The sequence below is a fragment of the Bufo gargarizans genome, chromosome 11 (assembly GCF_014858855.1).
Source record: "Bufo gargarizans isolate SCDJY-AF-19 chromosome 11, ASM1485885v1, whole genome shotgun sequence".
NCBI lineage: Eukaryota > Metazoa > Chordata > Amphibia > Anura > Bufonidae > Bufo > Bufo gargarizans.
Window position 1 is genome coordinate 89,211,745 of NC_058090.1, and position 15,743 is coordinate 89,227,487.

The 15,743-nt window shown below is 48.7% G+C and overlaps 1 protein-coding gene across 2 annotated transcripts in view; it reads left to right on the forward strand.

The window, feature by feature from the left end:
• The window catches only part of LOC122921913, a 36,626-nt gene that overhangs the window by 14,303 nt on the left and 6,580 nt on the right, over nucleotides 1–15,743 (forward strand). For both annotated transcript variants that reach the window (XM_044272230.1, XM_044272229.1), the window contains exons 4-5: nucleotides 3,834–4,154; nucleotides 9,824–10,117. In XM_044272230.1, the coding sequence (XP_044128165.1) occupies nucleotides 3,834–4,154; nucleotides 9,824–10,117 (615 nt within the window). The remainder of the gene's footprint in view (nucleotides 1–3,833; nucleotides 4,155–9,823; nucleotides 10,118–15,743) is intronic.

Consider the following 15,743-nt stretch of genomic DNA (forward strand, 5'->3'; position numbering starts at 1 on the left):
CGAGACTTTGCGCAATAACTTCATAAATTAATTTGTACTGTAAAAAAACATTTCCCGAACTCTGGTTCGGGAAATGATTTTTTTACAGTACAGTTTTATGCGAATCAACTTTGGATGTTTCATCCAAAGTCAATTCTCTCATCCCTAATGTTTATATATTTTTTGTTATTTATGTATTAATTTTTTTATTATACAGAAAGTGGGGTAATTTAAACTTTTATATATTATTTTTTTTATTTTTTATATATTATTATAATTTTTTATTTTTTTTTGTAATGATTTTGAAGCTGGTATTTGAGCATACAAAATCAATTTAAAAAAAAAAAAAATTATTCTGAGCAATCATGGATTTTCAAAATCCATTTATTATTGACAATTGCTCATTTCTTATATTGACCTGCCACCTGGTGGCCAAAAAAGAATTGCAGCTTAAATGCCCCCAGCTTCTTTAGCGAGGTTGAGTGTATTGAAATCAATTAATGGCATCCCCACTGGCCACAGAGAATGCCGGTAAGAAGCCCGGAAGAGTAAGCTTCCATTTTTTTTCACCCTTTAGATGCCGTGATCACGGCATCTAAAGGCTTTAATTACAGCAATCAGCATTATTGCTGGTCGCGTTAATTAGCTGCGGGTCTCTGCTGTTTGAAACAGCGGAGACCTACAGGCCATGACGTCCGCTGCATGTGAGAGCTGGCACATGTACGGCGCTGGTAGCGAAAGGGTTAAGGTAAATGTAAGGGTCCTAGTCCTATGTAAGGGTCCTAGTCTTATAACTGGTCAGTTGGGGACAGTTGGCGATATAACTAGTTAGCTGGGGTTCGTTTACATGGAGCAGTTAACATGACTGTATGTGATTGATGTAATTGTTTATTGGTATGCAGTTTCATATTTAACCGAGGCAGTGTACATAAAGCTTACACTCTGCTGCAAGAGTGTATCCGGTCCTGGCCATTTAGCTAATGACAGTTTGTGACATTCCCATCACACCTCCCAAATGCATTGGGGTCATCATGGCAACCAATAGCTGAAGAAGGCCACTAGGTCTGCCATATTTCTTCACCTATTAGGTCCTGCCATAATATACTGCAGTGCAGAAATATTGCATTATATCAGCTTGAATGTTCAAGTCTCTTAAAAGTTTTTTTTTTGGAAATGATTTAAAATGGCTGACAGCAGCCTGTCCTAGAATGTGAGCAGGCCTGGTTGCCACCGTTTGCCCAGTTGCCTAGGGCTTGAGGGAGTGGGCCCTCGCTACACTGCTCTGATGGTAATTATGTGATCTTGCCTGTGATATGCCATCATGGCTGAGCAGCCTGACAGGAAAACTCACTAATATGTGGTATATGTAAGTGCCGAACTGTAGTGTGGGCTCACCACCCTGGGCAGCTCTGAAAGTGATGGCAACCCGTTCTGCTCACATTTTAGGACAGGTTGCTGGCTGCCATTGTAAATCATTCTTGGAGAACCTCCTAGTAGCGTTGACCATGCTGATAAAAAAAAAAAAAACGATACCCTGATCGTTTCCTGAACCTTTTCAGGACACATGACGTACCGGTACGTCATGTATAATTCCGATCACCGGCGGGCGGTGATCGGAACCCGGTGCCTGCTCAAATCATTGAGCAGACGGCACCTTGGCTATATGCCCCCCCCCCCCCCCCCCCCCCGTGTCGGAAATCGCCACAAACCGCAGTTCACTTCAGACCTGTGGTTTGCAGCTTTTGCCTGTGGTTGCGGCGGTGATCGGGCGTGCCATACCCAATACCGGAATGCCGGATCTGTCCTTCCGGCATGCGCAGACCGGTAAAAATACAAGACCGATCCGTCTGTCCGCATGACATGCGGAGAGACGGACCCATCCTTGCAATGCATTTGTGATCCGGATCCGTCTCACAAATGCTTTCAGTCAGCGGCGGATCCGGCGGGCAGTTCCGACGACCGAACTGCCTGCCGGATCACACTGCCGCAAGTGTGAAAGTAGCCGAATACTCTAATTATTCCCTTTCTGATCAGGTTCTGACGTTAGGGATCTGTTCATGTTCATCGGTCTGTCAGGATCTCCAGTATCTGTTATACAGTAATTACATGTATTTTAAATTTGGCGACTAAAAATTTAATTTGGCTCCTAAATTTTTCAGGTTAGGAGCCAATGGCTCCTTTGATATTTTTTTTAGTCTGGAGCCCTGGCCTGGTCATGAAGGGGGTTTAAGCTAGGGGGGCTGAAGTGGTCAAACTAATAGCACACAAAGAATTAAATGTTACCATGTTTTTATTGAACACACTAAGTTATGGTAGGCGGAGTCTGCCCTTGTTCTGCTGTAGCGCTGGCCAATCGCAGCGCAGAGCTCACAGCCTGGGAGAAAATAACCTCCCAGGCTGTGAGCTCTGCGCTGCGATTGGCCAGCGCTACAGCAGAACAAGGGCAGACTCCGCCTACCATAACTTTGTGACCGAAGATACAGGAGGGCATAGCAGGAGAACGGAGCGGCGCCCGGGGATAATAGTAAGTGCAGTGAGATCCCCGGGCGCCGCTCCCCATGTCTGTATAGTTAGTTCACATTGTCATAATCGGTGAAAGGTCCTCTTTAACATTGGGCAGGCCTGCAGTCATGTCTAGTCACATGTAATGCAAAGGGAGCAAGTCACTGCTGCGGCCTGTGATTGGCTGCAGCAGTCACGCATCTCCCTGTTAACGGATGTTGATATCGGTGCAGAAGGGCTGATCTGGGAGCCACATAGAGCGAGTCCAACAGCCGGGACCACGTGAGCATCATCTACACTGCCGTTTTGCCACGTTTGGAGGTCTGATTTAATCTCGGATAATCCCTTTAATGGTGTTATCCATGAATAGGTTACCTTTACAGGTGCACACAGCATGCCTCTGCTCTGGAAGATTTCTTACCATTATTACGTGTATAACAGTTTTTTTCAGCTTATTACATGCATAGTGCATTCCATATTTACTTCCAGGAATTTAGAAAATTTCAGGAATTTCAGAAATTCTATCTAAGGAGCCTGATTACTTACATGGTGAGAAAACGCCCAATGTCTCCATTTTACTACAGGAAATGTATTACTACTTACCTACCATTTATGGCTTAGTACCTCCACAGCCCTGAGTAACACACAGCATGTGCTAGCATCCGGATGGGAACAACGCCTATGTGAACAATGTGTTCATGTCTAATATAATTAAAAATCTTGGACGAGCTCTGCAATAGCAAAAAATCACTGCCGGCATGTGCTGGTATATGTCACATGATCGCCGCAGCCAATCAGTCTAATGTCGAAGACAGTGATTGGCTGCAGCAGTGACGTTCTGTCACCAACATAGTGACCGTGTACTGACGTTGCAGTCTGTCAGTATGGAAACTCCCCTTGTCAGATGTTTTTATCCAAAGTGGTTGGACCCCATCCATTGTGTAGTAGTCATGGTGGGGTACTACAGCTGCAGCTCCCATGGAGGAGAACACTGCACCACCCGTCATCAGATGACAATGGACAGTCATTAAAGGGGTTGGCTCATCTGAGACATTGGTGGCATATCGCTAGGATATTCCTTCAATATCAGAGAGGTGTGACCCACACCTATCTTCAGAACAGGGCCCCCAAAGTGAAGGCAAGCACACCATGAATGCGTGGCCTCCTTCCATTCATCGCTATTGGCGTTCCGAAAATAGCTGAGCAAGAACTCGTCTTTTTACTAAACTCACATAGTATTAATACATTTCAATCCGTGAATCGGCAGAAATCCCACCGTACTAGCCCTAATCTTATAATGTCTGCGTTAAGTGTTTTTCCCTACACTACTAATGAAATGTTCATATCGACAGTTTCACCTGCAGAAAAGTGCAGCAAGTCAAACGATGTGTACGCCATGCCCGGAGACAACTTGACTCTGCCGGTGTTTGTGGTCGAGACCAAACGAATAATAAAAATTGCATGGGTCAATTCACGAGCCGTTAAATTTGCCACGTCATATCCTAATGGTTCTATCGAAATCTGGGACAGTTATTACGCCAAAAGATTGACGACTTCCAGCAACGGCTCTTTGATTATCAATGACCTGAAGAAGGAAGATGTCAGCACCATCACGGCGACAATTTACTTGGGTGGAGACGATTGCTCACAGACGTATCACCTCAAAGTTGCAGGTAAAAAAAGGTTGTATTTATTAACCCCTTGAACACTAGGCCTAAAAGGATGACGATTATGTCTGTTTTTTGTTATTTATGCCTGCCCAAATTCTAACTTTATTTGTTGACTTTAATTTGTTTGAAGCTGGCAGGTGTTTGTGTTTTTTTATGTTTTTAACCCTTAGGATACCGGATGTTTTTCGTTTTTGCGTTTTCATTGTTCTTCGAGCCATAACTTTTTTTTATACTTCTGGGGTTCTGTTGTAGCATACCATGTAGTGGGAAGCGGTAAAAAAATACCAAATGGGGTGGAATAAAAAATAAAAATAAAATGAAATTCCTCCACCGTTTTACGGATTTTATTTCCACAGCATTTCGTTTGCGGCATAACTGATCTGTGCCCTTCATTCTCTGGGTCAGTGTGATTACAACATTATACCATATGTATAGGTTTTTTTATGTCTAGTTTAAAAATAATCTTAAACTTTGAAAAAAAACAACATCTGTTGAGTTGTGTGGGGGCTAATTTTTTGCGGGACAATGTATAGTTTTTATTTATACCATTTTGGAGTGTGTGTGACTTTTAGATCATTTTGTTTGGTAAGAAAAGCAATGAAAATATGAGAAATTGACAATTTTGACCCTTTTTTCTGTTACGCTATTTGCTGTTTTGGAAAAATATTTTAATAGTATGGGCGTTTTCGGTCGCAGTGATACACATGATGTTTATTAGGGATGAGCGAATCGACTTTGGATGAAACATCCGAAGTCGATTCACATAAAACTTCATTCTAATACTGTACTGAGCAGGAGCTCCGTACGGTGATAGAATGTATTGGCTCCAATGAGCCAAAGTTATTGCTTTGTGTAGTCTCGCGAGACTTTGCGCAATAACTTCATAAATTAATTTGTACTGTAAAAAAACATTTCCCGAACTCTGGTTCGGGAAATGATTTTTTTACAGTACAGTTTTATGCGAATCAACTTTGGATGTTTCATCCAAAGTCAATTCTCTCATCCCTAATGTTTATATATTTTTTGTTATTTATGTATTAATTTTTTTATTATACAGAAAGTGGGGTAATTTAAACTTTTATATATTATTTTTTTTATTTTTTATATATTATTATAATTTTTTATTTTTTTTTGTAATGATTTTGAAGCTGGTATTTGAGCATACAAAATCAATTTAAAAAAAAAATAAAATTATTCTGAGCAATCATGGATTTTCAAAATCCATTTATTATTGACAATTGCTCATTTCTTATGTTGACCTGCCACCTGGTGGCCAAAAAAGAATTGCAGCTTAAATGCCCCCAGCTTCTTTAGCGAGGCTGAGTGTATTGAAATCAATTAATGGCATCCCCACTGGCCACAGAGAATGCCGGTAAGAAGCCCGGAAGAGTAAGCTTCCATTTTTTTTCACCCTTTAGATGCCGTGATCACGGCATCTAAAGGCTTTAATTACAGCAATCAGCATTATTGCTGGTCGCGTTAATTAGCTGCGGGTCTCTGCTGTTTGAAACAGCGGAGACCTACAGGCCATGACGTCCGCTGCATGTGCGAGCCGGCACCATGTTTGCCTATCGCTCCAGTGCCGTACATGTACGGCGCTGGTAGCGAAAGGGTTAAGGTAAATGTAAGGGTCCTAGTCCTATGTAAGGGTCCTAGTCTTATAACTGGTCAGTTGGGGACAGTTGGCGATATAACTAGTTAGCTGGGGTTCGTTTACATGGAGCAGTTAACATGACTGTATGTGATTGATGTAATTGTTTATTGGTATGCAGTTTCATATTTAACCGAGGCAGTGTACATAAAGCTTACACTCTGCTGCAAGAGTGTATCCGGTCCTGGCCATTTAGCTAATGACAGTCTGTGACATTCCCATCACACCTCCCAAATGCATTGGGGTCATCATGGCAACCAATAGCTGAAGAAGGCCACCAGGTCTGCCATATTTCTTCACCTATTAGGTCCTGCCATAATATACTGCAGTGCAGAAATATTGCATTATATCAGCTTGAATGTTCAAGTCTCTTAAAAGTTTTTTTTTTGGAAATGATTTAAAATGGCTGACAGCAGCCTGTCCTAGAATGTGAGCAGGCCTGGTTGCCACCGTTTGCCCAGTTGCCTAGGGCTTGAGGGAGTGGGCCCTCGCTACACTGCTCTGATGGTAATTATGTGATCTTGCCTGTGATATGCCATCATGGCTGAGCAGCCTGACAGGAAAACTCACTAATATGTGGTATATGTAAGTGCCGAACTGTAGTGTGGGCTCACCACCCTGGGCAGCTCTGAAAGTGATGGCAACCCGTTCTGCTCACATTTTAGGACAGGTTGCTGGCTGCCATTGTAAATCATTCTTGGAGAACCTCCTAGTAGCGTTGACCATGCTGATAAAAAAAAAAAAAACGATACCCTGATCGTTTCCTGAACCTTTTCAGGACACATGACGTACCGGTACGGCATGTTGTCCTGGTACTTAAGGACACATGACGTACCGGTACGTCATGTATAATTCCGATCACCGGCGGGCGGTGATCGGAACCCGGTGCCTGCTCAAATCATTGAGCAGACGGCACCTTGGCTATATGACGGCACAGGCATCGCGCTGCCTTCCGGTGACGAGCCTGTGAGATCCAGCCCCTCCCACAGGTTTAGCTCCGTGGATTCCACTATTATGGAGTGGGGGATATGTGGATGGCACTGTTATGGGGTGGGGGATCTGTGGGTGACACATATATATAGCAGTGCCATCAACAGATCCACCCCCCATAACAGTGCCATCCACAGATCACCCCCCCATAACAGTGCCACCCACAGATCATTCCCCCCCCCATAACAGTGCCATCCACAGATCCCTCCATAACAGTGCCATCCACAGATCCCCCCATAACAGTGCCATCCACAGATCCCCCCATAACAGTGCCACCCACAGATCCCCCCATAACAGTGCCACCCACAGATCCCCCCCATAACAGTGCCACCCACAGATCCCCCATAGTAGTGTCATGCACAGACCACCATTAGTTCAAAACCTACCAAAAGCACACCTTTTGGTTAAAAATATATTTTTTCTTATTTTCCTCCTCAAAAACCTAGGTGCGTCTTATAGGGCAAAAAATACGGTAATTATTTAAATTTTCATAATTCCCAGGGAACCCCTTTAACCGTTGCCCATCACTGAGAAAACAACATTATTAATAATATGCAAATGAACTTACTGGTGGGGCCGGCCTGAGTCCTCAGAGCATCGGTTTGTTACACCCCTTCAGCTTCAGTCCCTCCCTCTTCCCCTGGATAGACAGGGCTAGACATTTCATCTAGCCCAGTCTTCTTGCCCTTGCGTCGTATCTCCCGATCTCGGTGTTTGTTTAGTGGATCTCCTGCTGCGCTCCAAGCAGCACAGATTCCAACTGTGCAATCACTGAGACCTGTCATCTCACGCCTGCAACGTGTGTCCTGAGATCCACTGAGAAAATGTAGAGCCCGAGAGACGTAGCGCAGGGACAAGAAGAATGGCGTAAATTTCACGTCTAGCCCTGTCAATCCAGGGGAATGTGGGATGGGCTAAAGCTTAAAGGGTGTAACAATCTGGTGCTCCGAGGGCTCTGGCTGGCCCGTCGGCACTCCAGGAAGATCATTTGCATATCAATTTAAACAGTTTTCTTAGGCTGCGTTCAGCCGGACAAATAATTGGATGCAATTGTTTTTGTCCGGCTAAAACCCAGCATTTATGCCGGAAATGGGCAGGATCACCGCCGGACCTCATTGCAGTCAATGGCGATCCAACAATGAAATAGAGAATCCGGCAGGCTATTCCAGCACAGAACAGAGAGGCAGGCGGGGACGAGCCATTGGCTGCTCCCCCACCACCACCCCAACACCGGATGTTTTCATCCGCGCACGGGGAGAAGCTGCAGCAGCGGTGCGGGGACCAGGAGCGGCGCAGGGAGCGAGGTAAGTATATTCACTGTAAGGGGCCCGGCATATGGGGGACATTTTTATAGTATTGGATAATCCCTTTAACATATTGTCTAGACTATACAACGCAAGTTTTAGATGGAGGAAAACAAGGAAAAATTTTATAGATCTGTGGATGACACACTGCTATGGGGGATCTGTAGATGACACTGTTATGGAGTTTCTGTGGATGACACACTGTTGTGGAGGATCTGTGGATGACACACTATTGTGGAGGATCTGTGGATGACACACTATTGTGGAGGATCTGTGGATGACACACTATTGTGGAGGATCTATGGATGACACACTGTTGTGGAGGATCTGCGGATGACACACTGTTGTGGAGGATCTGCGGAGGACACACTGTTGTGGAGGATCTGCGGAGGACACACTGTTGTGGAGGATCTGCGGAGGACACACTGTTGTGGAGGATCTGCGGAGGACACACTGTTGTGGAGGATCTGCGGAGGACACACTGTTGTGGAGGATCTGCGGAGGACACACTGTTGTGGAGGATCTGCGGAGGACACACTGTTGTGGAGGATCTGCGGAGGACACACTGTTGTGGAGGATCTGCGGAGGACACACTGTTGTGGAGGATCTGCGGAGGACACACTGTTGTGGAGGATCTGCGGAGGACACACTGTTGATGATGCACTGTTACTGCTACTCTTAGTAATAGTACATGTGCCCAGTGCTCACCTGTATGCCACCACATCTCTGGTCTTCAGGCACTTCTGCGCAGTCGCCCCCCCCCCACATACAGGAAGTTATTGTCCCGGGGAATGTCCTTGTCACCCTCCAGCCTGTCCTTCTAATGCACGCTGCTGTCCTTTACAGCTGTATCTATCTGTGCAGCTCAGTTGCCCAGGGAATTATAGGCTTTGTAGGCCAGGAGGAAGCCGACCACCAGTCCCCAATACCATGCTGAGCCACAATCGTTGGCTCCGGAGTGCCATCCCTGGGCCGGCAGCAGGGTGACCCGCTTTGTGCAGGGCTGCTCTAGCAGCAATCCCCTAGATCAAAGCCTAGAGCCAAGGTACTGTCATGTAGCCAGTGCCTCCCTCACCTGCCCGGCACTGCTGTCATCTACTTGTGTCTCTCCCCCCCCCTCCCCCCAAAGCATCTCTGCCTCCGGTACGCCCAACACTGGCTCCCCACGCCATGCCACAACATCGACTAGCAGGTTAACCGCCGATATCTATTGTCCAGCTGTTCTCTCCTCCTGCCCTTTGTCTCACAAGGCCAGCCTGACACACTCCCCTCGACCTCTTGTCTCTCTCGGGCCAGGATGGGTGTGTTGCGCTCCTAGCCCTCCTCTCATGCTCCCTTACTTAACTTTCAGAGCTACATCTCCGCTCCCTCACACTCCTCACATACAACCCCAGGTCTTCACGCCACCCACACCGTGCCTTTTTAAGAGCACTCAATGCTTCGCACTATAAAATTCACTGCCATTTATTCAAAAAAGTGCATCTCATAGTCCTGAAAATACAGTAATAAAATTTTGTCAGTATGTTAGATGCACTCTAAAATGATGTCACAAGGCCAACCCCAGCTACATCTATGGAAAGGTAAAAAAAAAAAAAAAAAAAAAAGATATGAATTTCTGAATGCTTCAATGGAAAGAAATTGAATAGATGAATAAAATATTAATCAAATGCTGATACAACTATAATAAGACCAAAAAGTCCTGAACTTTACACTTTATCATTGAACAGGTAAGTGTGGTGCCACCAAGAAGGTGTCTGCTCGGGCTGGAGGAAATGTTACTCTGCAAGTGGAAGAAAGTTCCATTGAAAGCTTTTGGGAAAGACCAGTTGGGGTACAGTTTGCCACCACCAAACCGCGTGGTAACATTGATCATCAAGACCAGTATTCTAAGAGGCTGCTGAGATCTGATGGTTCCTTGATTATTACTGGTTTATCTCCACAAGACAAGGGAGACTACAGAGCAATTCTATTGTCACCTGATGGAGTGAGGTGTGCTCAGGCATACAATGTCTACATTTCAGGTGAGATATGAAAGTACTGTCATTACGTAAGACACTTCAGCCGTCACACAGTTGTCCCACTCGGCTTTTAGGGTGATGACCATGTGCAGTGTTTGCCTTTTTCTCAGTTGATCAATTTGCCTCAAGGTCCAGCCAGCCTCGGGCAGTGTTCCCTCTAAGCCTTGGCAGCTGCTGAGCGGGGTCGGCTCAGAGCTGGGCACAGCGCCATCAAAGGTGGGCGATAGGAAAACCTAAGATAATTGTCACTTCAAAGAGCATACAAACCTCTGCGCCATCCCATACAATACAGTATAACCCCTGCACCATCCCGTACAATATACAGTATAGTCCTCTCTGTGATCACTGGACATTGCTCTCCATATAAAAACCATACAGGGAAAAAAAATCTTTGATCCAGAGAACTTACATAGAAAAACTAATAACCAAGAGACTAAACAAAACCAAGTTTCTCGCCCAATTCCTTGGGGGACACAGGAAACCTTGGGTATAGCTCAACTCCCTAGGAGGCGTGACACTAAGTGAAAACTGTTAAGCCCCTCCTCCAGCAGCTATACCCTCAGCCTGAAGAGAGAGACTACCAGTTTTTGCTTATTGTCCAAGGAGGCAAGACACTCCCTGCTCTGCAGAGCTGTTTTTTCTCCTTCATTTTAAATTTTAATTTTTATTTTTTATTGTTTTACTTTTCACAGGGACAACAGAGACGCCTGGACCTCTCTGTTTCTCCCGGGGTCGAGCTGCGCCAGTGCCGGCCATCCGCACTGCTGCCTCCCCCACAGAAGACGAGGAGGACCAGGGCAGCCCAGCTCCCCTGCATCCCGCCAGCACAAGGGTCGCCCGCACACCAAGCCCCTCTCCAGCTTCCTGCCACTGCGGTGCCAGTAGCTGAAGGGGTGACCCTGCTCGAACGGATAGAGGGTGAAGACATCAGGATGGTGAGAGTGGCTGTTCCAGCCCTGCTCTCCCCCCCCCCCTCCTTCCTACCCAAGGCCCCTTCACTGACGCCGGATCAGATGTTCTGGGGCTACAGGGACCCCCACTCCCTGAAGTGGGGCGATATACAGGGGGGTTGAGGAGAACGAACGGGGAGAAGCCACAATTCCTTCTGCGCTGTGATCCCGAAGCTATGAGTTAGATTCCCAGGAGCCGGCCACTCTCCAGGCTCCTTATACAGCAGGAGCTCCGCCACTAAAGGGTTACTACTGAGCTCCCTGGAGCCACCCGCAGGGGGGTCAGTGTTCTCTGTACTCGCCGCAGGGACTGCAGCAGCAGCACCCAAACAGCGCCGGCAGGCTGAGCCTGCCTCTGTACCGGACTTCGGCACCCTTTAACTGCCGGCCGGAAGCGCGACGGCCGCACAGGGATCGCGGCGTCGCCCTTGTGCTGGTACGGCCAGTACCTCTCTGCAGCGACTTCTCTTCATTGCTGCGCCGCATACCGCCCCCTTCCCCATAGGTATACAGGGGAAGAATGGAAATAGTCGCCACACTTCGGCGCTATTACTGCGCCGCAGGCCGTCACTTCCAGCCTTATGTGTATTTAAATCGCGAACTAAGCTAGCGGGGGGTGGGGCTTCGCTTCCCGCTCCGCTTTACTCCCGCCTTCCGGTTATTCCAGGAGACCAGCAATCTCTGCTGCCGCTCCTGCCCTGAGGAGAGATCGTGCTGATGAAACCGCCCTATTAGGGCATTTGAGATACACTCTGGTGTTCCAAATCAATGTACCCCCAGGGGGTTAATATCCACGCGTGGCTGAGAGACTAGACGCTGACACAGAAGTTGGTCAAAGCAATCTCTAACTTTTATTACATGGGGTAAGCGTATATACATCTTCAGAAGAGGGCAGTCCTCCCTGAGGCTTAAAACATTGTTTCATTGGTCAAAAAGGAAAAAGTGATAAGAGAAACAGAGATAACACTTCAACATCTGCGCAGTGAGTACCACTTTGGAATGTGAACTAATGTAAACATCTAGGTGTTCGCCATTTTGTAATGGCGGACAATCTAACAATAATACTGCATACGTCATATGTGACACTTCAAAGAGGTGCTTCTCTATAGGCAGTGAATCATATATATATCATCAAGCCATATGATTGGCTTACGCATTCCACCACACTCTATGGGACACCTGTAGAAAGATGAGAAATCAGACACTTCCCACAGCACAGCTCTTTGCCCCCCTCTCTCTCCTCTCCAGTCTTGAAACAAAGAGAGGGGTGGGAGGAAGGCACTTGGAAAAGAAAAAGTTAACTCATTACAGTCCTAGATATACAAAAAATATAGAATAAAATTCACACATCTTTAACAGTGCTCTGACTCCTGCTCCTGCTCCGGTCCTGCTGCTTGCTGTTTGCTCCCAGCCCTGAGGTCTTCGGTCTGGTAGGACTGCTATCCCCTTCCTAGTACCAGCAGCTCCTAGCCTGGACGGCCATACCTTTTTAGCCAACATGTCCGATCCCTCAGGGGCCTCTGGGCCCTGGTATCACGCCTGCACCGCCTGTGGTGCACCCTTTCCTCGGGGGCAATCAGACCCGCATTGCTCTGCATGCCAGGTCCCAATACAGGGTCCGCCACTTGCACTTGCCGCCCCCTCTCCTCTTGGATCCTCCTGAATGGGCAAGATCCCTGTCCCAGGCCGTGGAAAGCCTCACTAATGTCGTGGGCCGCCTTGCAAATGCACAACCTGCCACGCAGCCTGATACACCCCCTGCCGTACCCTCCAGGTCCGCTACCTCGGCCGACCCGTCTGGGTCCCTCGCTCCCAGCGATGCCTCCAGGGCCCGGCACCCTCAGAAGCGGTCCAGGGCAGATTGCGTATCATCCTCGGATGCATCCCGGTCACCCCCAAGGGTACGGTCTCAGTCGGGCCCCTCCTCCTCACAGGACATGCCCTCAGAGGGAGAATTAGTGAATTCGGATTGGGATATGGACTCTGCTTTACCGTCCCAGCTGGCCTCTGCTGTGGGCCATCTCATTACCAACATTCGTGATACCTTTAAAATTCACGATGACCCTCCCAGCTCTGACAAGGCTGGTGTGTCCTTTTTCCGCCCCAAGCAGGCGTCCACAGTATTCCCTCTCCATGCCGACTTCTCGTCGGTAGTCTCTAAGGCTTGGTCTCGCCCTGATGCCCGTTTTACCCCCCTAAGAAGTTGGATATCTGTTATCCTCTTCCCGGCGGATTGCATCTCCACTTGGGCGTCTCCGCCTAAGGTTGACCCTCCCGTGGCCCGCTTGTCTAAAAGCACGGCCATTCCTGTGGCGGACGGCTCCTCTCTTCAGTCCGCGGAGGACCGACGCATGGAATCCCTTACAAAGGCCATTTTTGGCGCCTCCGGTTCAGCCCTCAGGCCGGTCTTTGCTTCTGCCTGGGCCTGAAAAGCAGTCTCGGAATGGGCTTCCCAGCTGGATCAGGAACTTGATTCGGACGTCTCTATTCAGGACCTCCGTGCTTTAGCCCAACTCATTGTTCAGGCAGGAAAATTCATTTGTGAGGCATCCCTTGATGCAGGTGCCCTCATGGCCCGTTCCTCTGCTCTGGCCATTTCAGCTAGGAGAGAACTTTGGCTAAAGGTTTGGATGGCGGATTCCGCTTCCAAACGGTCACTTGCTGGTCTTCCCTTTGCGGGCTCCCGCTTATTCGGGACCCGCCTGGACGAGATCATTTATGAAGCCGCAGGGAGTAAGAGTACCCATCTTACCCAGCATAGGACCAAGAGCGCCTCTCGAGGCCGTCCTGGTTTCTCTCGCTTTAGATCCTCCCTCAGGGCCTCCGGTCCTCGATCCGCGTCAGGCCGTCATCTAATTCTTTCCAGGATAGACGTAAAAAGCCTTTTTTTTCAGACTCAACCCTCCTGGCGTAAGTCCCAGCCGGCTCGCCCTCCCTCGGCTAAGAAGACCCCCTCCTGAAGGTGCGCCCCCACCCACCCCGGGTGGGGGGACGACTCCTCCTGTTTCAGGGACATCTGCCAGGCGCACGTCTCCGACGCCTTGGCTCTCGAAGTTGCGGATACAAATCGAGTTTGCGTCCCTGCCTCCGGTTTGCTTCTTTCGCTCCCGTGGCCCGAGTGACCCACAGTGTGCAGCCGACTTCTCCGAAGCCATTCGCACCCTTCTTGACAAAGGAGTGATCGCACCCGTTCCTCTAAGGGACTGTTTCAAGGGGTTCTACTCAAACCTTTTTGTGGTTCCCAAAAAAGAAGGTTCTGTAAGACCAATTTTGGACCTCAAGCGGTTAAACCGTTTTCTCCGCCTTCGGCGGTTCAGGATGGAGTCCCTCGGATCCGTGGTGGCCTCTTTGGAACAAGGGGGAGTTTTCTGTCGTCTATCGACATCCAGGATGCTTACCTCCATGTCCGATCGCTCAGTGTCACCAGCGTTTCCTTCGCTTTGCGGTGGGGAACGACCATTATCAATTTGTCGCCCTCCCCTTTGGCTGGTGACGGCTCCTTGGGTGTTTACCAAGATCCTTGCCCCTATCCTGGCCTTTGCTCCGCTCCAGGGGGTTTTTTCTCCTTCCCTACTTGGACGATCTGCTCATCAGGCGCCCTCCTTTTCCCAGTCGTCCTCCAGCGTGAACCTAACGCTGCAAACCTTGGAGCGGTTCGGTTGGATAATCAACCTTTCCAAGTCCTCACTTACCCCATCCAGACAACTCGTCTTCCTGGGGATGCTACTGGATACAGAAGCGGCGAGTTCGGCTCCCACCGAAAAGCATCTGCTCCTTCACCGTTCGGTTCGGACCCTGCTTCTCCACTGCTGTCCGTCCTTCCGGTCCAGCATGAGGGTTTTGGGACAGATGGTGTCCTGTTTCGAAGCGATTCCTTTCGCGCAATATCACTCCCGCATCTTCCAGACGGCAATTCTGTCTGCCGGGGACAAGTCTCCGGAGAGTCTGGATCGGCCCTACCCCCTCCCTCCCCACGCTCGGACTTCCCTCCTCTGGTGGTTACGGACTCCCCTCCAAGGAAAATCCTTTCTGCCGATGTCCTGGTTGGTGGTTTCCACCGATGCCAGTCTGCAGGGTTGGAGGGGGGTGTTTCCTCCCCGGTCCGTCCAGGGCACTTGGTCTCCATCGGAGTCCAAACTGTCGATTAAACATTCTGGAACTGAGGGGGATTCTCCTATCGCTCCAGCATTGGACTCCACTGCTTCGGGGCCATCCCGTTCGTGTCCAGTCAGACAACGCCACGGCTGTGGCGTATATAAATCATCAAGGGGGCACTCGCAGTGCAGCGGCTATGAGGGAGGTATCTCACATCCTCCATTGGGCGGAAACTCATGTTCCGGCCCTGTCGGCCATTTACATTCCGGGGGTGGACAACTGGGCGGCGGACTTCCTCAGCCGGACGACGATCGACCCGAGCGAGTGGTCTCTGCATCCCGACGTGTTCGAGTCCATTTGCCTCCGTTGGGGTCGTCCGGATGTAGATCTCATGGCCTCCAGGTTCAACCACAAGCTCCCCACCTTCCTGTCCAGGTCCAAGGACCCGAGGGCGTACGGCGTCGACGCTCTCGTTCTTCCGTGGACGGAATTCTCCCTTCTGTACGTGTTTCCGCCCCTCCCTCTGCTGCCACGGGTGCTCCGGAAAATCGCGTCAGAGGGCATACCTACGGTTCTGATAGCCC